General features: G+C 50.5%; 1 protein-coding gene across 1 annotated transcript in view; it reads left to right on the top strand.

Annotated features, from left to right (window-relative positions):
* BEND3 (BEN domain containing 3) overlaps positions 1–26,451 on the top strand; it is a 38,936-nt gene extending 12,485 nt beyond the window's left edge. Inside the window, exons 2-5 of the mRNA XM_004696234.2 lie at positions 4,193–4,241; positions 4,817–5,016; positions 22,421–24,085; positions 24,218–26,451. Coding sequence (XP_004696291.1) covers positions 4,205–4,241; positions 4,817–5,016; positions 22,421–24,085; positions 24,218–24,802 — 2,487 coding nt within the window. The 5' untranslated portion in view covers positions 4,193–4,204 and the 3' untranslated portion in view covers positions 24,803–26,451. The remainder of the gene's footprint in view (positions 1–4,192; positions 4,242–4,816; positions 5,017–22,420; positions 24,086–24,217) is intronic.
* The last annotated feature ends 994 nt before the right edge of the window (positions 26,452–27,445 follow it).

Genomic DNA, 27,445 nt, shown 5'->3' with positions numbered 1-27,445 from the left:
GCTGAGTTTGGGGTTGTGGATCAGCACACCAGCTCTTTTCTCTGGTGGGCTCGAACTGCCAATGTTCTGTCTCTTAAGCAGCATGCCAACCATTGGCCTCACCCAGACTCCGTGATCTGGGGAACTGTATGGTAAGCTTCTGTCCGTGGTCTATAAATGGACGTGGAAATGCACTCCAGGTATCTGGCAGCGCGCCCCCCCCCCCAGCAGGCCTTCTGGGCCCCACTAGGACTTTCCCCCAGGCCCTGTGCAGGTGGCTCTGCGCCACTCTTCCCTGAGCATCTCCTGACTTCGAATCGCTGGGGGCTCACCATTCAGGTGCTAAATTGCCTGCTGTTGAGTCACAAGGTGTTATTTTTCAGGAAATGCTTTTCCTGCTCCTCACCAAGTCACATTCCAGGCCAGGCTACTCCCAGTAACCTGCTACCGCCCCACCCCCACCCCCCCAGCCACGCTCATCCCCACGTTGCCTCCCTTCACCAGTTCATTCCTCCTGGGGTGTGGTTGGGCCAGCGTTGGTTTCAACACTGTGTGGTCAGTCATGCTGCTGTGTCTTCCCATGGATGCCGGGGTCCCTCATCCCTGGGGTGCTCCTCAGCACTGGTGGCACCCTGTTAAGTGCTTGGCTGTGAACGGAAAGGTCTGGCGTTGTGGGCCCCGCAGTGACTCCACGGAAGAAAGACCTTGGCCTCCTGGGAGACCCATGGGGCAGTTCTGCCCTGCCCTGCCCTGCCCTGTGGGTCGCTGTGAGTCGGAACTGACTCCAGGGCCATGGGTTTGGGGTTTTAGTGTCGAACTGCGTTCAGCTTGTGTATTCACCCTGATCCATTTCCACCCACCCGCACGACCCATCCTTCCTCCTCCACACTCCAGTCGCACCTCGCCCTGTGCGTGAGGGGCTGAGGGGAGGGGACAGGGTGGCAGGGCTTCCAGCGGCACGTGGCCTGCTTACCTGTGAGGATGCAGCTAACCTTTTGGATGACGCCGACGGTGTGTTGCCTTAGGAGGCCCTTTGCTGGGCTGTGAGGCAGCAGGCCTGTGTTTCTGCCTGGCACTGGCCTCCTGCCTGCCTGCCACCACTTCTACCCAGGCCCGCCCCCCTAGTCAGGGGCTGGTTGTCACAGGCAGTGGGAGGGGTGGCAGAAGCCATCGCCGGTGCAGTCATTCTTAATCTCTGACTTCTCATCCATAGTCTCTCTGTGCAGTGTGAATGTTTTCAGGTCAAAGATGATGGTGTTAGTGAGGAGGAATTATTTTTAGTTAATTTTAATTCCAGATCTTCCATTTCTTTCTTCAGAGAGCAGAAAGCTAGCCCGGCAGGGATGAAAAGACTGCCTGGTGCAGGGTGGTTGTGATGGGCGCAGTGGGCCTAGTGCTTCTGGAATCAGCACTCTCTAGGCCAGCAGTTCTCAACCTTCCTCAGCCGCAGCCCTTTCATGCAGTTCATGTGCTGGGGACCCCCAACCATGACATTATTTTCGTTGCTACTTCATCACTGTCATGTTGCTAGTCATGAATCGGGCAACCCCCCAAAGGGGTCCTGGCCCACATGTTGAGAACCGCCGCTCTAGGCCTGGGGTTAGTGGAGACCTTCACCTGTGTGCGCTCTGGTTGACTATCCGCTGAAAACTCCGCTCTGTGGCTGCTTGGCGAACAGGTTGCGGGAGGCCTCTTTCTGCCTGACAGGCGTTTTCTAAGCGGGCCTCCTTCGTTTTTTAACTTCACCTCTTCTACGGCATCAGATCACTGCCCTTTCATGCCCCTGTTCATTCGATGAAATAACAAAGTCACACAGAGCTAGGTCAGGTGTGTGAGGGCAAGAGAGGCAGGCTGTTTTTTGCCAAAAGCTGGTGCGCTGAGATGGCTGCCTGATCTGGTGCATTGTCGTGGTGGCAAAACCAGTCCCCCGTCTGCCACAAATCATGCTTTTTTGTCTCACACTGTTAGCCAGTCTTTTCAGTACCTTAATTAGAAAGCTTGACTAACAGTCTGACCTGCTGGAACTAACTTCAAATACACTAATAATCGACATCTTCATCCCTTCAGGAGGTTGACGGATGTCCAGAACAAGGTTTTACATAACCATTGACATTTCACCTTTTCGAAGTGAGAAAACCACTTGTACACTTGAGTTTTCCCCATAGTCCTGTCCTTGTAAGCTGTGTTCAGCATCACAACACTTTCTGCGGCATTTTCCCAAATTTCACAGCTGCACACGCTTCTCTTAAATCGGCCATCACAAAAAATTAAGTTCGAGTGAAACTACTTTTACTTACGAAAAAGTTATCTGTGACCAGAGAGAACCTTCCCAGGAGACACCACTGGGTGCACTAACTCAGAGTGAGTTGCTGGGTGCTCACCTAGTGGGAAAAAAGCATACTACTTGCTATGAAAGCTCCACCTTGCAGAGATCTTTCCTTCTGTGTGTGTGTGAGGGGTGGTGGTAATCCCCTCATGCATCTTAACCTGCAGGCATATGCCCTTTGATGGGGCTTGGGGGCTCTTGGGGCTTTCATGGTAGGTTTCCTCGGTGTCAGTTCCATGCCAGCTCAGGGGATGGGAGCCGCCAAACTCTGTCCTGTCCCCTGCCACCCAGACCTGAGCAACCACACGTTTCCCATGTCATATTCCTCATCTGCAAAAATCAGTGCGGAGGCCTTGGGTGGGGCGTGTGGTTCCTGGCTCAGCCAGTGATTTGAGTGCCCCCGAGGAGGCTCAGAAGAAAAGCCTGGTGATCGCTTAGGGAAAATCAGCCCTTGAAGACCTTGTGGGCCACACTCACACTCTGGACACGCAGGACGTTTCCTAGGGTTTAAATCAACCTGATGGGAAATGATTGGTTGGTTGGTTGGACCAGATTGTGTGCCCTTCTAAAAGCTCAAAATTGTTAAGACCCACAGCATCCTTTTCTCTTCATTGCTTTAAAAAACACAACAAAACTTACCACCACCGTGTGGAGTGACATTAATGACAGACTAGATCTGCCCCGGTGGGTTTCTGAGAGTGTCGGTCATTCTTTTCAGGGGTAGAGAGCCTCATGTCTTTCCCATGGAGCTGCTGCGGGTTTTGAACTGCTTGACCTTGAGGTTAGCTGACCAGCCTGTGCCCACCAGAGCACCAGGACTCCTAGCCCCAGGGGCTACAAATGAAGGAAGGGAGCGGGGGTGGGGCTAGATCAGTGCTGTCTAGTAGAAATACCAAGCAAATATAAATATAATTTTCTACTGTCACATTAAAAAAAGAGAAACAGGGAAAACTAATTTTAATTTTATTTAGTCCAATATGTCTAATAAAGCATCATCATTTCAACATGTAACGAATATAAATATGACTGAGGTACTTTATATTTTGTATGGGTATGCTTAATCTTTGAAAACAGCACATCTCCAGGAGCCTTGGTGGCATAGTTGTTACTCCTTGGGTTGCTAACCACAAAGGCAGCAGTTCAAACCCACTGTGTTAGGGTTCTGTAGAGAAACATTTCCATTGAGACCAGCCCTATGTCACGTGCTCTGTAACCACGTGCAAGCAGTTACTGTGGTGGGAAGTGCAGGGCTCGTAGGACCATTGGTACCTGGACTCTCTCCATCCTTAGTCAGCCTTTCATCCTGTGGCTGGAAAGTTATAAGGTGGAGATTAAAACGGGGTGGGGGGTGGGGGCAGCGGCGGAGTACGTGATATATGTGTAAATTTCCAGGTGCCAGAACCTTTGTCATTTCTTTTTTTTTTTAATCATTTTATTGGGCTCATACAACTCTTATCACAATCCATACATCAATCATGTAAAGCACCTTTGTACACTCATTGCCCTCATTGTTCTCAAAACATTTGCTCTCCACTAAGAGAACCTTTGTCATTTCAACCTTGTTCACATGTAGAATTCGGGGACTATGGTCAGGTTTGTGATGCTTCTCAGCCTTCACACTCCCTGCCCCCAGTGTGGCAGTACCCCCACCCCCACCCCCCAGTGTGGCTTCTGGCTATCTGCGAACCTTCCTCAGCTCTGTGTGTGGCAGACCCAGTCTGGCTCCTGAGGACAGGGACACCTATTTCCAAAGTGCTGCAGAGCAGAAGCTGCGGACCCTGTTGCCAGGGCTGGGGTGGGAAGGGGAGGTGAGTTTTTCTGAGGGTCGGAACGCGAAGAAGGAGATCAGGAAACCAATTGTGACTCTGTGTTTGTCTTTTCATTTAGTGGGACTAGAAGATGAACTCAACTGAATTCAGTGAAGATGTAGAAGAAGGTAAACAAGCCAGCTTGTTTTCAAAAACTGCTTTAATAAATATATATATTTTAATATTTTTAATTGGGTTGGACAGTCACATGGGTCTAAAATCTAAAAAAGTGCAGAAGAAAAAGTTCCCACTCTCTTACCCACACACCTGTAATAAGCATCTTGTATACCTTTCCAAGGTTGCATTTTGCAGCGACACTATGTATTTCTCTCCCAACTCCCTCCACCTCAAAAAAGATGCCACAGACAGTTTGGAACAAATTATTTTCTTTTTCAAGTTTTCATTTTGAGCAGTATTAATGACATGTATTTCACCTATCATACAATTCAACCGTTTAACCCTATGAAAAAGAGTTGTGCGGTCATCAACACAACAGTTTTAGTTGAGCAAAATGTTCCTGGGATGTGATTTTATTACCTGGCCCCCTGTGGCGAGATAAAACGTGCCTGATTGCAAAGGACAGTCTTACTGTGACTGGACATCCTGATCTGAGTTCTAGTGTCGCAGGGCAGCACACGGGGACACAGTTGCCCCCTTTAAGACCGAGCGCCCGCCCGGTGGCGCCCTTGTCTCTCTGCCACAGTTCTGAAGACTGACGCTGTGAAGGTGGAGACGGAGGGCGAGGATGCTGCCTTTGACCGCTCAGTGAACCCCAGGCCTGAGAGGCACCCTCTGGACAGTGTGTTCACCGCCCTTCAGGACTCCAGCAAGCGGAAGCAGCTGGGCAGCGATGGCCTGCCGGACCCGGTGCCCAGCGTGAAGAGGAGGCGATTGATCCCCGAGGTGAGGGCCCAGCCCCTCTGCTCTCTCTTTGGACTCTGATGCTCCTGCCCTCTAATTAGATGCCGAATCTCTCTACTCGTGGGCTAAAACTTTAGGCATGAGAAGATTGTCGTTTCAGCTCCTCTTTCTGGCTTACGGTTCTAGAAGGTGTCTCCAGAGGGGACTCCTGGTGATATAGCGAGTCTTCACCGTGCACTGGCTCTAGACCACCTTATTTTGCTTCGCTTCGCAGGGAGAGCAGGCACTTGTTGACAGCAGGGACTGTTAGTGTGTGACCCCCTAAGCTCCTGGAAAAGTGGGGTTAGCACCTTGGTCCTACGCCTTCTCACAGAGGAAGGAGCTTGTTCCCTAAAGAGACTCTTCAATGAGTCCTTTCCCTGATGTGCCGAATTCTTTTATTGTGTCATGCCTTCTGTTACCCTCAACGCTACGTATCTTACAAGTCCCGCCCACCCCCACCCATTTTGAGGGAGGGCTAGCGCTAGTCCAAATGAAATTAGGCCCCCCTTTATTAATAGCCCCCAAAGCAGAATTGTATAAAGAAATTAAGTACCATTCTTCAAGGCAAAAGCTGGACTTTGGTCACTTCATCCTGATTGCTTTATTTCTTAATCCCCTGCTGGTTATCCTGAGCTTAGCTAAGTGCTGAAGGCGTTGGGAAAGACATGGGGCTCCTCCACCAGTGTGCAGCCCCCTTGGAGACCAGACTTGCACAGGGAAGCCCCAAGACTGGAGGAGAGAGAGGCAGCTCTGAGAAATGAGGGAGCCTGGCTTGTGGTGCCTCAGGAGTCCAGCCTCTCCAAGGACCGGCAGACTCTCCCTGGACCTCTTAAGAAGGACACTGTCTCATTTTGCAGCCCAGCCACACCGGTGGGCTCTTTGGAACAGCTAACGGAGCCCGATTTTCCCAGGATTTATTCATTATTAGCCAGGGAACATGGACTGTCAGCCCTGGGCTCCTGGCTGATAATGGTTTGTTTTAATTCTCCTCTTTCAGAAATAGGGGTGGGTCCCAGTAAAATAGGAATGTATAGATTCTAGGGAATTGGTTACAGTAAGTGAAAACTGCCTTTTTCTTTAATTGACAACAGAAAACCACCCCCCAAAAGAGACTAACTCCCATGTTTGCATTGCTATTACAGTGAGAACCTTCAGCCACACCCTGGAGCACTGAGCAATGCATCCGTGCACCTTTTTTGTGATGACGCATACTTTGTAAGGCAACAATTTATTTAAAATGTACAATTCGGTGATTTTACTATGATTTTTACTAGACTTGTACAGCCACCTCTATGCCACATTTTTATCATTCCACAGAGAATCCCTTATCCCTTTTAGCGTTCATTCCTCATTCTCCCAACCCCCCAGCCCCTGACAACCAGTGACCTGCCTTCTGTCTCTCTACTTGCTTTCAGTGAACATTGCATATATATATATGGAATCATGGAATATGTAGTCTTTAGTGATTTGTTTCTTTTTTCATGTTGCTGATTTATTCAGGCTTTAGCATGGATCAGCATATTATTTATTTAAATGGCCAGACAATATATTTCTTTTTCTTATGAATCGTTTTATTGGGGTCTCTTAACAGTATCGTACATTCATTGTATTGAGCTCATTTGTACATATGTTGCTATCATCATTTTCAAAACACTTTCTTTCTGCTTTGAGCTCTTGGTTTCACCTCCTCTTTTTTCACCCCTGTTCCCCACTCACCCACCCTCATGAACCCATGGTAATTTATCAATTATTTTTATATTTTACACCGTACCCTGTCTGCCTTCACCCACATTTCTGTTGTTCATCCTCCTGGGGGTGGGGAGTTGTACGTCGATCACTGTGATTGGTTCTCCCTTTCTCCCTCTTCTCCCACCACCTTCTCCCAGCCCTCATGGCATCGTTACTCCCATTACTGTACCTGAGGGGTGTATCTGTCCTGGAGTCTGTGTGTCAGGAGCTCTTATCTGTACCAGTATACATGCTCTGGTCTAGCTGGATTTGTAAGGTAGAACGGGGCGGGGGTTGGAGTGGGAAAGGAACATTAAAAAGCTAGAGGAATGTTGTATGTTTCATTGATGCTAGACTGCACCCTGGCTGACTCATCCCTTCCTTGTGACCTTTCTGTGAGGGGATGTCCAGTTGTCTGCAGATGGGCTTTGGGTCTCCACTCCGGCCCGCATCATTCACATTGATGTGATCGTTTGTTTTCAGTCTTCTGATACCTGGTCAACACCTCATGATCAAATAGGCTGGTGTGCTTCTTCAGTGTGGGCTTTGTTGCTTCCCTGCTAGATGGCCGCTTGCTTTATCTTCACGCTTTGCTTTCATCACATTTGCGTAAGCGCCCATTTTGTCTTCAGCAATTGTGTTGGGAAGGTGAGCATCACAGAATGCCAGGTTAGAACTAAGTGTTCTTGCACTGAGGGAGTACTTGAGTAGAGGCCCAGTGTCCATCTGCTACCTAAATACTAAACCTGTGAATATATGTACATAAATCTATTTCCCTATCGTTATATATAAATATGTTTGCATATGTGCCTTTCGACTTCTAGAAATGCCCTTTGCCTCCTAGTTTTTCCCTCTGTTTCCTTTTACTTTCCTCCTGTCCCATTATCATGTTTGATGTTCATTCAGTTCTCATTAATTCCTCTTGGCTACATTACTCTTGATCAAACCCCACCAGGCATTCTACATCTTCCTTGCCATCAATTTTGGATCACTTGTTGTTCTCGTGTCCCCCTGGCACGTTGGTCCCGTCGTTTTCTCCATGGGACTGTCTGTCCTGCCTATCTTGTATAGATAGACATGGAGCGGGAGGTGGGTGGGGGGGTCGTGTAAGTAGTTCCAGGTCTGTCTGCTGACCCTGATGAATGTTTTCCAATGGAGTCTAATGAGGTGCCAAGCCCTGTCCCCCCGTCTTATTTTTGGTATTCCTCGGAGACTTTGTTGCTTTGCTCCCCTGGCTGCTCTGTGTCACACCCTGGTGTTGGGGGGTCAGACTGGGCACAATTCCCACACTGTGTCTCCAGGGTTGCCTCCCGTAGTGCAGTGGATCAGTGAGGGCACGTCGTGTCTCCTGGTTGGGCCGGCACTACAGTTCTCTCTCTGTGCATTGGCTGCTCTGAGCAGGAATGTCCTTGGGGCTTGGTGGGCCAGAAGAGTGATACATTTTTTAAAGTTAAACAAAAAAAAGCCCACAACTTTGACATTTTTTATAAAGGCATCATTAGGAAAATCACCCTTGACTCTGGCTGCCGTGTAACTTGGAAAAGTTCCCGTACAATGCTGCAAGTGACTACTCTAAGTAAACATGCCTAAATTCTTACATGTATTTCATTCATTTTCTTACATTCATTTTAAATTGTGTTCTTTTTCCTCCTGATGGTGGTATGTAGGTGTTTTTCAGTTTTGTGTTATTGATAATTCCACCAGGATCTTTTCTATGCATACACACCAGGCCCTGCTGGGGGTGTTGCTGTAGTGTAGAGTCACAGAGCACCCCCTGAAAGCATGGAGAAGTCTGCGTGCTGCCTTCCCCACTGGGTCACTTTGCATTTCTGCTTATGATCCATTGGGCCGACTCCTTCAGGTGTTCGTAAAGCCAGCGCACGGGAAATGGAAGGCAGTTGAGTGTGTCTGTATGCCATGGCCAGAGTCACAAGCCACCCTCACTTGACAGCCCAAACCACCACCGTTTTCTTTGTCTACACTGTCGTGGGTCAGCTGTGGGGTGGTTCTGGTTTGGCCTCACTTGCTGGGTTACAGGGTCTGGACTGACCTCCCCCATACCTGGGACCTAGGGATGGCTGGAGTTTCCCTTACGTTCATTCTTGCCCTGTAGGAGCTTCCCTGGGCTTCTCACATGATGACAGAAGTAAGAGGGCAAGCTCCAGAACAGAAGTGATTTTCAAGCCTCAGCTTGCAAAAGAGCCCTGGTGGCATAGTGGTCCATACATTGGGCTGCGAACCACAAGGCCAGCAGTTCAAATCCACCAGCTGCTGTACAGGAGAAGATGAGCCTTTCTGCTCCTGTTAGGATTTACAGCCTCGGAAACCCTCAGGAACAATTCTGCGCTGCCTTTGTAGAGTTACTGTGAGTTAGAACTGACAGGGTGGCTGTTGGTTTGGCTTGTATCACCTTTGCTAGTGTCCCATTGGTCAAAATGAGCCAGAAGGACAAACCTAGAGTCAGGGGAAAGCAGCAGACTCCGCCTCTTGAGGGTAGGAGCCACAGAGGCACTCAGACAAGGATGAGGGGCTGGGGGTGGCCGTTTGGTTGACCACTCAGCAGAATTCCAGAGGCCAGTGTGACCTTTGTGGAGAACCTCAGGAGAGCTCACTGAGTCAGGTCACCAAGGGCGTGTCCCTCTTGACCTGTCACTCAATAGCCGTCGTTATCCTGAAATCACAAGGAAGGGAACATTTCTGGTTCTTTTGATGGACACTGTAGTTGAATCCTTCGGTACATAAACGAGAACTGGCACGGAAGTAGACCTCTGTCACGGCTGCTGGTGGCGGCCTTTCTGAGCTGTTGCACAGTGGTGTGGGGCTGAGGATGCGCTCCATCTGCTCAGGCAGCAAGCTCCTCCAGGACGGAGCCAAAGGCCTCATCCAGGAAGACCAGCCTGTGAGGACAAAAGAGGAATAATGGAGAGCATCTCGTAGTATTCCTACTGTGACTTACCCAGTCTTTACGGTCTGAAATACGCTCACGCTCTATTCTGCAGTGAACGAGGAACTCTGAAAGTCGTTTCAACCCATCAGAGTGTGAAGTGGGAAAGGTGTGAAGCCCTGGTCTTTATTTGGGGTGCTTGATTAGCTTTATTCATTTCCCTTAGTTTATCAAAAGTGGAGTTGATCTCTCTCCCTGCTCTCCCTCCTGCTCTGCGCTAAGAATGTGTGTAAGTCTGAGCCTTTGGAAATTCTGGAGCTCCTGGTTGAAAAGGTATCCTGTGAACCTGCGGCCTCCTGTCTCCTTGGAAGTTTGTGTGAGTTGACATGCCAGTAAATCGATAGTCTCGGGTCCCCGGGACTTGAGAACAGTCCATCGGCTTCATGAAATCAGAGCACATGCTGAATTTTCAAAATGGTGCTGGTTCTAAATTCTGAGTCAGTAGTCTGGTGACCTCCTCCCCTGGCCTTCCTGACACGTGGGGGGTGGGGGAGAGGGGGTCAGGCGTGAGGGCGGGGGCCGTGTGCTGCTTTCTTAACGAATTTTCATCACCAGGTGAGACTGGAGGAAGCGGGAGGCAGAAACCAGCGTCAATCAGAAAATCAGGACGCGCGTGAACATTTGTTGAGTCCCTGGTTATCCATCATTTAGTCCATATAACGAAACAGGGATGACAGGGCAAGCAGCTCTGTCACATGAGCCAAGCAGAGCATAGCGCTGAGAATCCTGGGAGGGCCGACTTGCCCCTGTTGTGAGCTATCGGGAATGTGGACAGACTCTGCCCCCACCCAGGCCACCTTTTCTGATTCTTCTCCCTGGTTTGGGGAATACCAGATGGAGCTGAGTCTGCAGTCAGTGGGGGGCTGCTTCTCCTTGGGGCCTTAGGCCAGCGATGCGGCCTACGGGTTCTCTGCTGGGACAGTACTGGGGCCCACATGCAGAGCCTTGCACAAGGCGGGGACACAGCAGCCTTCCAAAAGGCTGCACCTGCTTCTAGTTCCAGCTCCCACTCCTGGGACCCGTGTTCAGCTGGCTCCCTCCCTCCCTCCATCAGGCAGAGGACACCAGCATTGGACTACTTCATGGGGAGGGGGCCATCTGACACCCTGGAGGACACCCCCGTCCTAACTGATTCTGAGCGCCCTCCAACTCAGAATACATACCACCATCCATCTTCCCCTCCCACCTAAGGTGAGGGCAGGGGTCCAAAGTGTGTGTGTGGGGCTGGGATCTGAGTGGTAGTTCTGATGCGAACAGCGTGCGGGGGCCAGTCTTGTCTCCAGATTCAAACGTCTCAGCGCTGATGGCTTGTATCAAGAGTATGGTGCTTACAAGAACAAGTAACCTCCCTCCTCACACCAAACGAAGGGCTGTGTGAGGATGGCTGTGCCGCCTCCGCTGGAGGGGCTTCCTAGCCAAGGCAGCAGATGTGGGTGGTGCGCGGCCAGCGTTGTTATTGGCCATTGTCTTTTGTCCGCGGAGCCGCGTGCCAGGCAGAAGTGAGCGCTGTGCTCCCAGGTTCTGTTTGTTTTCATCTCTTTCTGTTTGTTTTCATCTCTTGAGTGTCACAGTCGTAGGGACTGTTGTTTGTTCTTGCCCAGGAGAGGACCAGAAATGCCACCTCATTGGTCTGATGGGAAGGGTTCGGATGCCTCCCAGATAGCCCGTGGCTGTCGGGTGGTCTGGAGAGTACATCCAGATTCCACGTGGCCCCAGCAGAGGGCACTACGCAAGTCCATCGTGCTGGGTTCAGAGGCTGGCACTGCCAGGCCTGTGCATGTAAACGCCACTGCTGTGACGCCCCAGCACGAATGGGGTGTTTGTACAGTGCTGTGAAGGCCCTTCCAGGACTTCTTGCCTCAAGATGTTGCCCTTTCTTCTCATCTTCCTCTTCTCCCTTGAGGCTCTCACGTCTTAGGCACCCTGCCACATCACTCATGACCACAGCGGTAGACGCCATGAGCATCGAGAGCAGTTGGACTGCCTGGTCCCCCGCCCATGTCAGACTCTCATTCTGTGGCAGAGAGCCCTGCCACACCTTATTTCTTGTCAGCCCGACCTCGTGGTGGGAGGAAGAGGATGAGGGTGAACCCCCTCCCCTCCCCCAGGGAGATCTTTCCAAGGGGGTGAAGCCCGCCTTGTAGGTAGGAGCCTTTCACCTGGTCTGACTGTCCTTGGTGCCACGTTCTTGTTCCCTTTAACTTTATTGTGAATTAGGTGCCGTTTCACAGGCAGCAATTCAGACACATTCTGTTTGAGGTCTGCTCTGCCACCCCCTCAATGTGCTAGCACATCTCCCGCTTCCTCCCGGTTTCCACTTTCCACTCCTCTTTCTTCCTAACCCTCCGGACTTTGTCCTTGGGGGAAATGCTGCCCTTTGGATCGTAAATGGTTGATTATTCTGGAAGGCACGCTCATCCTCTCTCCGGTGAAGGCGTGCCGCTCTGGCCCCGAAGCCGGTGCCAGTTAGCCACCACTGCTCCGGGAACTGCATTTCACTGGCTGCTTCGGACCTGGGCCCTAGGGAGATGTCCAGTGCCTGGAGTAGCTCCATGGTAACCTGTCCCTGGGATGTCCCTGGGCCTGGACATCTGAACCCTCCCCAGCACAGTCGAGGCCTTGTCATCAAAGCAGGCCCTCTTTGTTTGGTCAAATTCCCCGGCGCGTGGTGGGAGTGTTCCCTGTTGTGTATGGGTGCTGGTGAGAAAGAAATGCCCTGCTCAGGATCTGGAGGCTGCTGGCATGGCAGCGCCAGAGCGCTCGCTGCCGCAGAGTTCCATCTGCTTGGAAGATGAACCGGAGGACTGGGAATGGTGTCATACCCAGTGCCAAGTAGCACAGATTTAAAGATTTCTTGATACTCCGAGACAGCTGAGCAGAGATTTTATGGTGGGCTGCGAGTGCAGCCAGCCAGCCCACCGGTTCCTTGGCAGCCCGCGTGGAATTCATTGGGGCAGCAGCACTGTGCCGGGCAATGGCAGAACCTCTCCTCAGTGCTTGTGCCGCCACCACCACCGCCGCTGGGTTACTGGTATTGAATGGTGTCTCCGAGGGCTCTAGGAGTGAGGAATATTGCCCTCTGCTGGGACGCCTGATGTGCGCACTCAGATCATGTAGTCCCAAAGGTTTTTCTACTCACAGTAGTGTTTCCAGCATTCTTAGTAAACATGGAAATAGTTTAATGAACGAGGCTGACTTTTGAGAGTTGTAGAGGGGATTTTCGGTTCCAATAACACTCCTCCCACCAGCTTTTGGAATGCAGGGGCAGAATCAAAGCCTTGTATGTGCTGCTGGTGTTTCAGACCGTTTGCCAGAGTCTTCTCCCTGTCCTGATATTCCACACTGATCATTCATTCGTCAGGCACAGTCTTCCTACAGAGCTTGCCCTCTTGTTACATGTGGTATCCATGATGTTCGCCTTCTGGGTGGAATTCTACTTTAATGTGTTAGGGGATCACTCATTACAAAGCACAGGCCTCTTTTCTAAATTCCTAATGTGGCTGTAATTTTTTGTTTTGTTTTTAAATCATTTCATTGGGAGCGCCTACAGCCCTTATCACAGTTCATACATCCATCCACTGTGTCAGGCACATTTGCACATGTGTTGTCATCATCATTGCCAAAACACTCCTTTCCACCCCAGCCCCTGGTATCAGCTCCTCAGGTATTTTTCCTTCCCTTCCCCACCCTCCCTGTTTTGTTTTGAAGGTCATTTTATTGGGGACTCTTATAGGTCTTAACAATCCATACATCAATTGTATCGAGCATTTTTGTACATGTTGCCATCATTTTCTAAACATTTATTTTCTGTTTGAGCCTTTGATATCAGCTCCTCTTTTTTCCCTCCTCTCACACTTGTGACTCCTTGCTAAATCATAAATCATTATTATTTTCTGACCTGGATTCCATGTGTCGAGAGCTCCTATCTATGCCAGTGTACATTCTTTGATCTAGTCGGTTCTGGAAGGTAGAACTGAGGTCATGATAGTGGGGGTAGGACGCATTGAAGAACTAGAGGAAAGTTGTGTGTTTCATCGGTGCTACCCTGCACCCTGGAGGCTCGTCCCTTCCTTAACGTAATCAGCTTGTATCCGCTAGGCTGTGACTCTTCTCTCCATGTCTCCTACCTGTCTCAGACAACAACGAATAAACTTTGATCTCTAGGCATTTGCTTATTCTGTGTATTTCGTATTTTATCTAAGCGGAGTTCCTGTCACATTTGCCCTATTTCCACTGACATATTTCACCCTGTATGTGTCATGGTCTGTCCGTGTTGTAGCATGTATCAGGATTTCATTGCTCTTGAAAACTGAGTCTGCGTCTCTTTCTTACACTGGGCACAGCCCACCAAATCACTTCCATTATCCACAGCTTTTAGGGTAAAACATTTTCAACTAGCTCCACTCCTCATTTTCTCTGCCAAGTTTCTGATGTTTTTTCTTTTTTCCAAGTAAGAAGATAATTTTCTACTTTGTGCCAGGGCACAGAAGAACAACAGACCGGTTAAAAGCTTGGAGTGCTTTCTGTAGTTTAGTTACCCTGTGCTTCTCCCCCACCTCAGCCTTTAGGGTAAACTGGCCCCAAGAAATGCCTTCAGTGAACGATTTACCCTGCGGCACTGCAGTCCTCCCCTTGTTTGTTGTTTAGAATAATCGTGACACCGGGTTTGTGAAAAGTTCCACAGTACCGCCTCTGCTGTGGCTTGGGAGTACATTAATAATAATAATAATACCTGTTTTTAAGCACTATGATTCAGGCATAGCTAAGTAATTTACATCCCAAGGGGCTTCAAGTTTGTGGGAAAATGGAATGAAAAGATATGGTATTTTCCCCAAACCTTTTGAACCCTACCTTGGATATTAATTCATTAAGCCACCAGGTGAGGTGGATACCTTCGTTTTCCCTGAGTGACACACAGGAATCCCAGGCTGTAGGTTAGCTTACATATTTGCCCAGGTCACACTGGTTGAGACCTGACCCTTCAGCTGGGTTCTTAATCACTTTCATACCACCACACGTGATATTCACGAAACCTGCCATCCTTTCTGGACAACCTCTTTCTGATGCCCTGCTGTAGTTGGAAGGGGTGCCAGGCCCCCACCACGAATCACGGGTTCGATAGGCACAATTGTACGGTTGATATATATACATATATATATATTATAATAGAGAGGATGAGAGACAGAAGAGAGATTGAAATAATGGAGTCAGACACATTTCATGGTAGCATACTTACTTTCTGGATGGCCATGATCTTACCAGCCAGATCTGCGCACAGCATGGGCCGAGGCGAGGTGGGGCAGGGACCTGGCAGAATGCTTGAGGACCGGGCAGGAGGCTGGAGGACCGGGCAGGAGGCTGGAGGACCCCGTTTATTGCTAACCAAGGGTTATATCTACTTAGGGGGGCGTGATTACAGGTAACCACAAGTCACAGGAAGGGGCAGTACAATAGGCATTGCAATGATAGGAATGGGATGAGCTAGGGGTGTACACATGATAGGAAGGGGAGGAACTAGAGGTATACATGTGACAAGAAGGGTGGACCCTAGATTCATAATGGTGGCCTAACCTTGGCCACCCTTGGATGGGCTTGACCTCTTGTGGGGTCTCCTACAAGGAAACAGACAACTACTATCCTTATCAGAAGGGAGTGGGCCCCACTTGTTGTGGGATAAACAGTGGTGACTGCTTGCTCTAGATGGCTGATAGCTCTTAGGGAGAATGACCCTAATCCACTCCTGATGACCTCCAAGTACTTAGTTATTCTCAAGCAGCTAAGTCTGGCATATATTTGGGGGAGACAACTTGGGAGAAATCCTTCTGTTTCCCACAATTCCTCCCCCCACCCCCCTTTTTATACATAAAATTCAAAAGAGCCACAATGGCTACATGGTTATTTTCTATACATTGAAAGCTGTCAAGACAAATTTAATGACCAAATTAATATAGCCAAAAAGCTAGGCTTATAGCAAACATTTTGAATCCAGGCATGGAGGATAAAGTCCCCCTAAGCCTATCTGCTACTGGAGGAAGGCGTGTGAGGGGCTGGATGCTGCGGCGGCGGGAAGAAAACAAGAAAATACCGTTTCCCTGAAAGTAAGACATCCCCCGAAAATAAGACCTACTTACAGTTTTGCTTCTCACTGAAATATAAGGCATCCCCTCAAAATAAGACCTCCCCGAAAATTAGCCCCCCCGCGGCTCTCCTGTGTCTGGACTGTAGCGGTGGGCGTCGCTGTGCAGCTGGAGCAGACAGGACGTGTGAGGTCTCTTTTAATAAAACAATAATTGTTTACCATATTATTCTTCATGGAAAAATAAGACATCCCCTGAAAATAAGACCTAGCACATCTTTGGGAGCAAAAATTAATATAAGACATTGTCTTATTTTCAGGGAAACAGGGTAGGAATGTCTTCTTCTATAGGGAGAATGAATCAACCATGTGCTCACTTTAAGGCAGCACAGGTTTAAGGGGAGAAACTGTGGAAGTGATAGATTACCGCAGGAAAATGTACTTGGGCTGTATCTCAAACTACCAGAGTGGCGGTTTTCCTACCATGGAACACTGGCTTTCCAGATTCCCTCTATCTGTCAGGGATTAAGTCCCAGTTCTATTTCCCTTAGTGCTAGTATCCCACATTTCCCCCTTCTGCATTATGTTTAAGATTTAATAGTGTCACAGAGGCAACATGGTCTCTCTTCATATCTCTTAGCTTCCTATAGAAGCCACACGAGACTGCTCGCATCAAAATTAAGATGGATAAACAGCACAGTCAGACTGGAACTTAAGCTATGTGAAATGCGCTGAGCCCAAGCACGTGGGATCCAGCCTCTTTCTATGCCAACCACCATTTGTTTAAATAACTCAGCTAGTGGAATGCCTTAAATCCATCCTTGAATGTATAGAAAATATCCTTTTATCTGAATCAAATCTAATGAAATGTTTCCCTTAAACCCTTGCAAATGTTTCCTAATCAAATCCTAACTATGCAATGTCTTATTATAAGGATAAGGGGTTATACAAAAATTAGTTATATAGTCCAATCACATTATAGCATTAATTGACAAGTTCAAAATCTTGATCTTTCAGCAAAAGAACAGTCTGTAGTAATAGTCCAGTCACTATTGTATAAAGTGTCCAGCTTTGATGAGAGTCCCAGAGTGTCCCTTTGACAGCATCAGCAATGGAAGAAATATCTCAGCAGTCAGTGGTCGCCATTCTCAGGAACCTGCGAGGTCTTGACATTTTGGGTAGCTTCAGTAGCAGGACAGGGTCAGCTTCCCTCCTTTCTTCTGAGCCTTGCTGGCTGAAGAGAAATCCACCTCTCTCCTTTGCCTGTGAATACATAAACAAATAGTCCCTACCTTGGGGGTGTCGGTAACCTGAAAAAGGAATTGTGATTAAGCTTCTGTGGTTCCTTCATGTCCTTCATGCCCATCTTTCTCCGATCGTGGTTGCGTCCTTCTAAGGGGAGTCCCTCAGCTTTATTCTGCAAAAACATAAATGTATGGCCCCTTTCTCCAGGCGACAGACGGACCTGGATCCCAAAGGCAAGTCCAGTCTTCCTGGGACTCCGTAGGGTCAGCTTTCTCTGTAGAAGTGAAAATGTGTTTATCTGCCCTAACTTTGTTATATGCTTTGAGTAAGGAGAAACATTTTTTAGTTAAAATGACCAAATGAAATTTGTCACACATAAGATTCCTCTTTTCCCCCTTCTGTTTTAACAATTCAGATTTCAAAGCATTGCTAGCAATCTCAGTTACCTTGCTTGGTTCTTGAACCAGTAAAGCTACTAGTTAACTAGCCTTTATTGTTATGTAAATGTTGGCTGCCAACTCTCAGAGGATCAAGAGAGTTGATTAGTTGGGAGAACTTCTTACCACACTCCCCGATGATTTGAAAGACTGAAAAAATTTTTAATAAATTCCTTCAGCTGTTCTTGAAGTAACTTACTGTATTAGTCTGGGTACTTTGGAGAAACAAATCCACAGCAACTCATGTATAAGAGAGTTTTATGTAAAGAAAATGTGCATCACGAAAACATCCTAACCCAATGCTGCCCAAGCCCACAAGTCCAACATTAACCCATTAACCCAACACCAGTCCACAAAGTCCTCCACCTCACAAAACAGAGGCAATGATGCCGACTGCAGGAAGAAAGCTGAGTCAGTGAATGAACAAGCATCTCAGCACTAGCAGGGGTCTCCACACGGCTGCTCCAGCACTCAGGGCTGCATCGGGATAGATCCATGTAGCTTCTCCTTGGGGATGTCCTGTAGGAAGTCAATCTTGCAAGCTGAAGCAGGGAACTGCTAAGGCAGCTGCACCCGGTGCAACCATCACAAAACAAGAGACCCGAGAACTAGAAACGCGAGTCTCATCACCCATTTTTCCCTCCGCCTTTCAATTAGCCCCACATGTGATTATCAGCCAGGCTGGCACAATTAACTAACTCACTTACCAAACAGACATTTCTTCTCCAAGTTTACCAATAAGGCTTCAGGTTCAATTAAGTATTGCCCATAAGGCTTCTTGCACTGTAGGATTTTATAATCTTGCAATATTCTGCCTTGGTTAACTTCACTCATTCCTTCCATGCTGGATTTAGGGGAAGTTAATGGGCCGGTCTTGGGCCCTCCTGCCGCCACTCTGGTAGTTGGAGATATAGTCCGAGTATATTTTCCCTTAGTGCTAGTATCCCACCCCCTGCCTTTGTCCACCCAGTCAGTACTTTTCATGGTCATTCTTGTGACTGGCAAGCACTCACTGAGCTCTTCTGGGTGTTGGGTGCTTCTCCAGGCATGGAGGCTAGCCTGCAAAGTGCTTGTAGGTTGTAAGTTGTTGAGGACTGGGAGGAGACACCAGGTGGGCCTGGGCCTGGAGGCAGCCCCATGGCAGGTTCCCTCAACTGAAGGGTGTCCTTGTCTTCTGCTCTATGGGAGTGGGGACATTTAGAGCAGGAGCCAACTTTGTGAGATAATTAAAACTCCTAAGAATTTCTTTAGGGATCGGGAGCCCTGCAAAAACAAAAAACAAAAACAGGATTCCCTTATCTTCAGGTTCTTAAGGGAGTAAAGTAATTTTTCTTCCACAAGGTTATTATCAACAGAGATGCAAGTAAAAAATTAACCTTTCCCTAGTTAAGTGTCTGCTTATTCTGATCTGAAAGGGCCCAGGGAGTCCTCCGTTCATTGCGGGGGAGGGGGGTGCAGGTGGTGGGTTCAGAAAGACTCACTTATTTTCGGCTGCAGGTCTAAGGCCTGATGATTCCTGGTGCTGTAAATGTAGCCCCTTTTGGCTGTCTCTTTGCCCCACAGTCCATCTTTTGTTTAAGGCTCTAAGAGAAAATACCTCATGCACTTTTGTTTCTTTAAAAAAAAGTTTTGACATATATCTTACACTTTCATAGTTCATTCATATTAAAACGAGTTGTATAACCACCACTACAATCAGTTCTGGAACATTTTTTTCCCTTCTTGTACTCATTACTAGTGCCCCACTTCCCTCCACCCTTGCCTCCCATAAGCCATTAATGGAGTATCCTGGATTTCATATACTGGAAAACATACCCAAACCAAAAAACAAACAGCAGTAACAAAGGAAACCAGAGAAAAAACCTCAGTCGAGAAAAAAATCAGGAAATATTGAAAACTAGGACAAATTTTTAAAGGGTCAAAAGGGAGATCAAATGATAAAGTATTACATTTTAACCTAACCAAATCTGTCATAATCAATTTACAATACCCTGATAACAAGGCTGTTCACATTCCCTGACTGTGGTCAGAGAGGGTTGCCCATGGAGATATCCTGCTAATGGTTTTTTGCCCCTACTGTCATCCATAGCCTTCTGCAAATCAGTGTTCACATTTTAACCTGTTTTCTCCTTTGGGTTTTCTTTTTTTTTTGATGCTTTGTTGGATTTTATTCTTTGTCGTTGTTGGATCACACTGCTGGTGACCTCGCACACTTTTGCAATGCTGATGTTAGCTGTAGAAACCCAGCAGGAAGAGTCGCACAAAGAGCCAACGTGGTCTTCTAGGCCTTCACTAGCCAGAGTGGGCCAGCCTATTAGAGATGCAGACCCGAGGAATCAATCTGCATTTTAATACGGGCCCAGGTGATTCACGAGGCGGGTTTATGAGGAAGAAACACGGCCTGGCCAGGCTGCACTAACCTTACCAGCCCCCTGGCCCACCCCCTAGGATGCACTTTGTTCTGGTCCATGCCCCAGGCTCATGTGTATGCCGAGGGCAGCTAGAGCTCCTCAGGCCCACGTGCTCCTGGGTACTCACCACTGCCTGGTCATTCACTCTTCTCTTTACTGTACCCTCAGGGACATACCTCATAAGGTAAGGTGGCCAGATTTAAAGCGGGACACCATTGACCGAGGGGTGGTGGTGGGGGTTTCTTGATTAAAAATTTGGTCTATATGGACCAAATAGACCATTCCCTAGCTTGTCGTGCATTCTTTCCAAAAATCGGGACCTTTCTAAAACGCCAAAAATTGGGACTGTCCCGCCAAAAGCAGGACATCTGGTCACCTTACCATAAGGAGATCTCAGTTTAAATAACTGGAATGCAAGGTATACCCATCCATATGCCTGCTCCCATGAGCTAAGTCACCCTGAACGCTAGCTACACCCTTCCTTGCTTGTAATGGTTTCTGGGCGTCAGAAACCTCTGATCCAGGATGTTCTCTTGAACACCGCAGAGAAAGATGAAAGGTGAACTCGTTGCTGTCGTTTCTGAAATAGTATAGTCTACTGGCATGGGTGGAGATTTTTGCCAGTGAACATTAAAAATGACCACCACCTTTGGGAGGTACAGACTGAATGCCCTTGCTAGGCCTACTATGCTTACAACTCCTTTCTAATGTGTTTGTCTGACTTCTTTCTTTCTGGATGGTATTCTGTCTGGGTAGGTGTGTATCAGTCCTGTGCTCCTCTCTGTTGCTGAGTACAGTTTGTGTATGAAGATAACAGAGTTGGTTTATTAATATACTTCTTGATAAAAACTGGACTTGGTTTCCAGTTTGTGGTTATTACAAGTGAAGCAGCCACGAACACCTGTGTGCTAGGCTTGGTCTGCCTTTCTGTGTCCATTGGTAAGTAAATAGGAGTAGGCTGTCAATCACATGACAAAACATGACAACCATCAAGTAGCCTTCGGGCCCCAGCAGCCCCTGGTGCGCCCTGTGGAGCCCCATGTGCTGCCCAGGGCCGCTCTAGCCCAGGCGCCCCCTCACCGTGGGCTTGGGATCCTCACCACGTGCCTCGGTAAGACCAGCCTGGGCACACGAGGCACTTGTAGCCCACCAAGGGATTAGATAGCGAGCCAATAATGCCAGTGAGGCACATGGCACCTTTGTGGGAAAGGGGCCATGCAAATAAGGGGTATGAAACCTGACAAGGGCTTGGTTTCTAGAATGGTTTTCTCCAGTCCTTGCTTCTCAACGCTGAAGGAAATCACGTGGCAGAAGCACTTTCATAACTCTTATGAAGGAAAGGGAAGTTTCGGGTAATACAGTCTCAGGTGGCACACGCAATCTCTGGAAAGCTTGTAAGGCCGCATGGCGGAGGCCGTGGGAGCGAGAGTCTGCCACTGAAAATGGCCATTTCTAGGCATCCACAGAACCAAAAAAGCACTGGAACCGAAAAAGAAAGCCAGGAGTGAGAGAGTGCACGTTCCCCGAGCACTGGAGAAAGCCTGCCCTCTGACCTGTGAGAGAGCTGTTTAAACTTCATGATGCACTAGGTGGAGGGTACAGAGCGGAGCATCTGTTTGACAGTCAACATTTCATACACACTGTTCCCTTGTTCGTTGTAATCCCTTCCATTAACATCCACTTCTCCGTGTCCTTTCTGAGCCCTCTGAACTTGGTCATTGGGCAGACGCTGTGCCACGGATCTGAAGTGTGCGAGCCTCACTAGTGTTGGTATAACCCTTCTTTTAGGTCCATCTCTTCTTTGCCTGGATGTTGACCTCCGTTTTAGAGCAGCAGGGTGATGACAGTCAGTGGTCTTGGGAGGTGGGGTGGGGAGATCCACTCATCTCCGTCTGACCAGTCAGCCTGGTCTCTTAGGATTTTGGAGTTTTGTTCTACACTGACATCTCCGATGGCTGAGTTTTCGAGGTAGAGCACTATCACATCCGTCCTGTGCCTCAGGGGGCTGGGCCCCTGTTCCTTATGGACAGCCAGCCCATCAGGGACACCCTGGCTGAGAATCCCTGGAGGCCCCTCACTTCACAGAATCTCACGGTGGAATGGATCTCAGCCTTTTCTTATCCAACGTCAGGCAGTGCTGAGTTTCCCGGATGAAGGCCCCTCCAGACCTCAATTGTCTTACTGTCCCACTGCCCCCTCAGGTGAGGCTTAGCAAAAGCTTCTCCCCTCGAGGCTGCAGGCCAGAAGGACTCACTTTACTTTCTGGAGCTTCCACTGGCAGCCTCCCTCCCACCCTACTTCCATAGCCCCCTGTCCCATTTCCTGCCAGGCCTGCCTGCAGGAACATAAGCCTGCCCAGTCAGCCGAGCCTCCCTCAGGAAGGAGGCTTTGGGAAGAAAGGAGAGTGGGCAGGTGTGACGCTGGCATCTCAAGTTTGGATGGCCTGGGTGAGACCAGTGGGGACTAGTTTCCCACCTGTGTCCTCCGTCACCTGGGCCCCCTGGCGCCTGACTGTGAGGGGTGAGTCGGCGCCTGCCTAATGCTCTGGGAAACTGTGTTGCAGGCACTGCTGGCAGGCATGCGGAACCGGGAGAACAGCTCGCCCGCCCTGGGGAACGGAGAGCAGGCCGGCAGGGGCAAGACCCTGGGCGCCGGCTGGCTGGGTGAGGAGGACGCCGGCCATGACGTGACCACGCCATCCTACAAAAAGCCCCTGTATGGCATCTCGCACAAGATCATGGAGAAGAAGAACCCGCCCGCCGGGGACCTGCTAAGCCCCTACGAGCTCTTCGAGAAGCTCAGTGCCGGCAACAGCCCCTCCCCGCTACGGCTCCTGAACGAGCCCTCGAAGCGCGACAGCGGCGGGGCTGCAGCAGCCACCGACGGCGACCCCAACATCTACTTTCTGATGCAGAAGATGTTCTACATGCTCAACACGCTCACCTCCAACATGTCCCAGCTGCACAGCAAGATGGACCTGCTCTCCCTGGAGGTGAGCCGCATCAAGAAGCAGGTGAGCCCCACCGAGATGGTCGCCACGTTCCAGCCGCCCCCCGAGTACCAGCTCACGGCCGCTGAGCTCAAGCAGATCGTGGACCAGAGCCTGTCGGGCGGGGACCTGGCCTGTCGCCTGCTGGTGCAGCTCTTCCCCGAGCTCTTCAGCGACGTGGACTTCTCGCGCGGCTGCAGCGCCTGCGGCTTCGCGGCCAAGCGCAAGCTGGAGTCGCTGCACCTGCAGCTGATCCGCAACTACGTGGAGGTCTACTACCCCTCGGTGAAGGACACAGCCGTGTGGCAGGCCGAGTGCCTGCCCCAGCTCAACGACTTCTTCAGCCGCTTCTGGGCCCAGCGGGAGATGGAGGACAGCCAGCCGCCCGGCCAGGTGTCCAGCTTCTTCGAGGCCGAGCAGGTGGACGCGGGCCACTTCCTGGACAACAAAGACGCGGAGGAGGCGCTGTCCCTGGACCGGAGCAGCACCATCGCCTCGGACCACGTGGTGGACACGCAGGACCTGACCGAGTTCCTGGATGAGGCCTCGTCGCCCGGCGAGTTCGCCGTCTTCCTGCTCCACCGGCTCTTCCCTGAGCTCTTCGACCACCGCAAGCTCGGCGAGCAGTACAGCTGCTACGGGGACGGCGGCAAGCAGGAGCTGGACGCGCAGCGGCTGCAGATCATCCGCAACTACACGGAGATCTACTTCCCGGACATGCAGGAGGAGGAGGCCTGGCTGCAGCAGTGCGCCCAGCGCCTCAACGACGAGCTCGAGGGCCTGGGCCTGGACGCGGGCAGCGAGGGCGAGCCCCCGCGCGACGACTGCTACGACTCCTCCAGCCTGCCCGACGACATCTCCGTGGTCAAGGTGGAGGACAGCTTCGAGGGCGAGCGGCCCGGCCGGCGCTCCAAGAAGATCTGGCTGGTGCCCATCGACTTCGACAAGCTGGTGATCCCGCAGCCAGACTTCGAGGTGCCCGGCGCCGACTGCCTGCTGAGCAGGGAGCAGCTGCGCAGCATCTACGAGAGCAGCCTGTCCATCGGCAACTTCGCCTCCCGCCTGCTGGTGCACCTCTTCCCCGAGCTCTTCACCCCCGAGAACCTGCGCAAGCAGTACAACTGCAGCGGCTCGCTGGGAAAGAAGCAGCTGGACCCGGCCCGCATCCGGCTCATCCGCCACTACGTGCAGCTGCTCTACCCGCGGGCCAAGAACGACCGCGTGTGGACGCTGGAGTTCGTGGGCAAGCTGGACGAGCGCTGCCGGCGCCGGGACACGGAGCAGCGGCGCTCCTATCAGCAGCAGCTCATCCGCCACTACGTGCAGCTGCTCTACCCGCGGGCCAAGAACGACCGCGTTTGGACGCTGGAGTTCGTGGGCAAGCTGGACGAGCGCTGCCGGCGCCGGGACACGGAGCAGCGGCGCTCCTATCAGCAGCAGCGCAAGGTCCACGTGCCGGGCCCCGAGTGCCGGGACCTGGCCGGCTTCGCCGTCAACCCCGAGCACTTCCGCGAGGAGTTCGAGGGGCCCCCGCTGCCGCCCGAGCGGAGCAGCAAGGACTTCTGCAAGATCCCCCTGGACGAGCTGGTGGTCCCCTCGCCCGACTTCCCGGTGCCTTCTCCGTACCTGCTGTCCGACAAGGAGGTGAGGGAGATTGTGCAGCAGAGCCTGTCGGTGGGCAACTTCGCTGCGCGCCTCCTGGTCCGCCTCTTCCCCGAACTCTTCACCGCCGAGAACCTCCGGCTGCAGTACAACCACTCGGGGGCCTGCAACAAGAAGCAGCTGGACCCCACGCGGCTGCGGCTCATCCGCCATTACGTCGAGGCCGTCTACCCCGTGGAGAAGATGGAGGAGGTGTGGCACTACGAATGTATCCCCAGCATCGACGAGCGGTGCCGCCGCCCCAACCGGAAGAAATGTGACATCCTGAAGAAAGCCAAGAAGGTGGAGAAGTGACGGGCCTGTGGGGCACCTAGGACCAAAGGATGAGCGATGGGCACCCCGGGGCACGCGCTCGGGATCCACAGACACGCACCTTAAGGCCGTGGGGAGTAGCTGACATTTGCACACACCAAACTATTAGCGAAGTGAAGCAGCTTTTGACTCCCGCCCCTGAACTTGGGACTCCCGCCCTCTGCGTCCCGCGCCCCGCGGCTCAGCCAGCGGGAGGGGCGCGGAGCTGGGAGAGCAGAGGGGTCCGGGGGCCTCTCTCTGGCCGGGCCCTACCCCCTCACCGGCCTCCAGTCTAAACGCCAAGCCCATAACCCACTTGTTTTCTTCCCACCGTTTATAGCTTTCATTTTTATAATTTTTTTTTATTATAAAGAAATCCTTTAAAAGTTTTATTAGGCTCTCTTGGAGCCATTTTACTTAGAAAAAAATCTTTTAAATATTTGAGATGAAGGTAATTATGTAAGATGACTAAGGATGATAGGATTTTTCTTCTTTTTTTTTAAAAGATGGTTTCAGATTTATGACATTGTTGCAAGTGCCAGGCTCACGCAAGAATGGCTTATCTAGCCCCGCGTCTGTCCAGGCTGGCATAGAGGGTTTTACTGACCTTGGTGTGACATGATTCCGGAAGAGTCAAGACACCCTTTGGGTGGCAGTGGAGGGTCTGGGCCAGCACCTTGGTCGTTCTCTTCACTGTGGTGCCGGGGAAGGCGCCGTGGGACAGGCCTGCCCATCACTGCTCGTCGAATGCTGTGCTCACGCCCACAGACAAGAACACTGGATGATGACGATGATGATGATGCTATGAATGTAGGCAGACGTGGGAACACCTGTTCACAATGTCTGCACCGTGCCCTTCCAGTGCCCCCCTTGCCCTTGCTGGGAGTGGCTGCTGGCTGGCCGGGTAGACCCATGTCCTGGGAAACAGTACGTGTATGTATTTGACTTCTCCCTGGGGGCTTGCCAGGACATGGGAATCTCACTGTGTGTATCTGTACAACTCCCAGACCCCGGGTTCTGGGGCCGTATGGTGGCGTCACCACCTATCAGTGTTAGGAGCTCCAGTCAGTAGCACATCCCGTTTTCCTGGCCCATGCTTGGGTCTTCTGGCTTTGGAAGGACACAGGTCATGCCACAGGGGCTCCCATGATCTTTCAGGGTCCACTCAGAACCTTCCCCACTGGTCCTCCAGAAAGAAGCGCCCCTGTCCCCAGCACAACACACTGCTCTAGGCCAGCAGCAGGCTCTCAGGAAACACCAGCTGAAAACCCCAACAGGTGAAAGTCTAAAAATACTTGGACCTACCTAACATACAGAGGCTCACCTGCCTCCGAGGGAAAGGAAGCAGTCTAACCTAAACCGGACAGTTCACTGAATTGATGATACAGGGTAATCATAAAATCCTTGTGGAGTGTCACATGTTTTAAGACCCTAATGGCTTCAGGTTTTGCTACCTTGAACGTGCAGAAGCAATAGAAACACTGAACTTGCTTCACATGGTTGGGAAGGAGCTTAGTCCCTCTGGCTGTGTGACATGATTTTGCCTCTTGAATCAAATGAACTTTTTTAGAAATAAATATATCTATATATATGACACACAAATCTGAACCAAGTCCCTGCCCTAACTTTAATAAATTTGCTTTTAACTATCATTTACAGATGATTTCTGTTGAAACTACAAACCTAAGTTAATGAAGTTGAGACTTCCTGGCCTCGTGCGTGCGCGCGCGCGCGCGCACGCACACACACACACACACACACGCACGCACGCACGCACGCGCACACTCATTCTCAAGAGAGAACAGCAGTGAGACAAGGGGACCAACAGGACCAGTTCAGCTCTGTGCCTGGAGAGGGGGCCTGGGCCAGCAGGTGCCTCGTTGTCCCCTCTTGTGGGCCATTCTCTCCGCCTTAGTCTCTCCACCACTCGCTCGCATGTACACATACATGTACACACACACACCCCTGCACCTACCCAAAGATAGCAATGGCACTCCCCATCCGTGCTGCCGCAGAGTTTGTCCTGGCCCCGAGATGTGGACAGAGGATTCCAAGCCATGTGAAATGTGCCCTGCTTCCCCGGAGGGACTGTGACCCTGCAACTTCAGAAGCACAATCAGCTAATGCTCACCAGTCATACCCAGCCCAGGCCGAGAGGAGTCGGCAGTTCTAGGAGTTAAATCTATCTTCTTGTAGCCTGAGAATGTTACATTTTCATAAACCATAGTTTGGTGGTGTCCTATGTCCCCTTCCCCTGGGAGGGCTTCATCCTCCCAAACACAAGTCCCTTTTAGTGAGGAGAGGTGGACCCCTCTGGGAGCTGTTTCCTGTCCCTCAGGCTCCCCTTCAGGAAATGCCTTCAGGTGTGTATGTGCTGGCTGCGGGGTGGGGGCTAGGGGGGGCCCTCCGCTGCCTCTCCAGGTGTTTTTTTTACACGAAGCAATAGAAATAGATACCCCCCCTTTCTTTCTCTCCAGACTCTTTAATCTGTTCCACAAAATTCGTTGGCAAATGTCACCCTTCCCCATATGGGAACTGTGATTTTCGCCTTGTCTTTTTTGGGGTGTTTCTTTGGGTTTTTTTCCCTTTTTGTTGGCCTCGTATCCTGATCCTGAAGAATTAATTAGCTCAGACACATTCTGATGT

This window comes from Echinops telfairi, unplaced genomic scaffold, assembly GCF_000313985.2.
Source record: "Echinops telfairi isolate 266 unplaced genomic scaffold, ASM31398v2 ScPeMD7_3533;HRSCAF=4204_0, whole genome shotgun sequence".
Taxonomy (NCBI): domain Eukaryota; kingdom Metazoa; phylum Chordata; class Mammalia; order Afrosoricida; family Tenrecidae; genus Echinops; species Echinops telfairi.
Note: the sequence above shows the minus strand (reverse complement) of the source record. Positions and strands in the feature narration are given on the sequence as shown.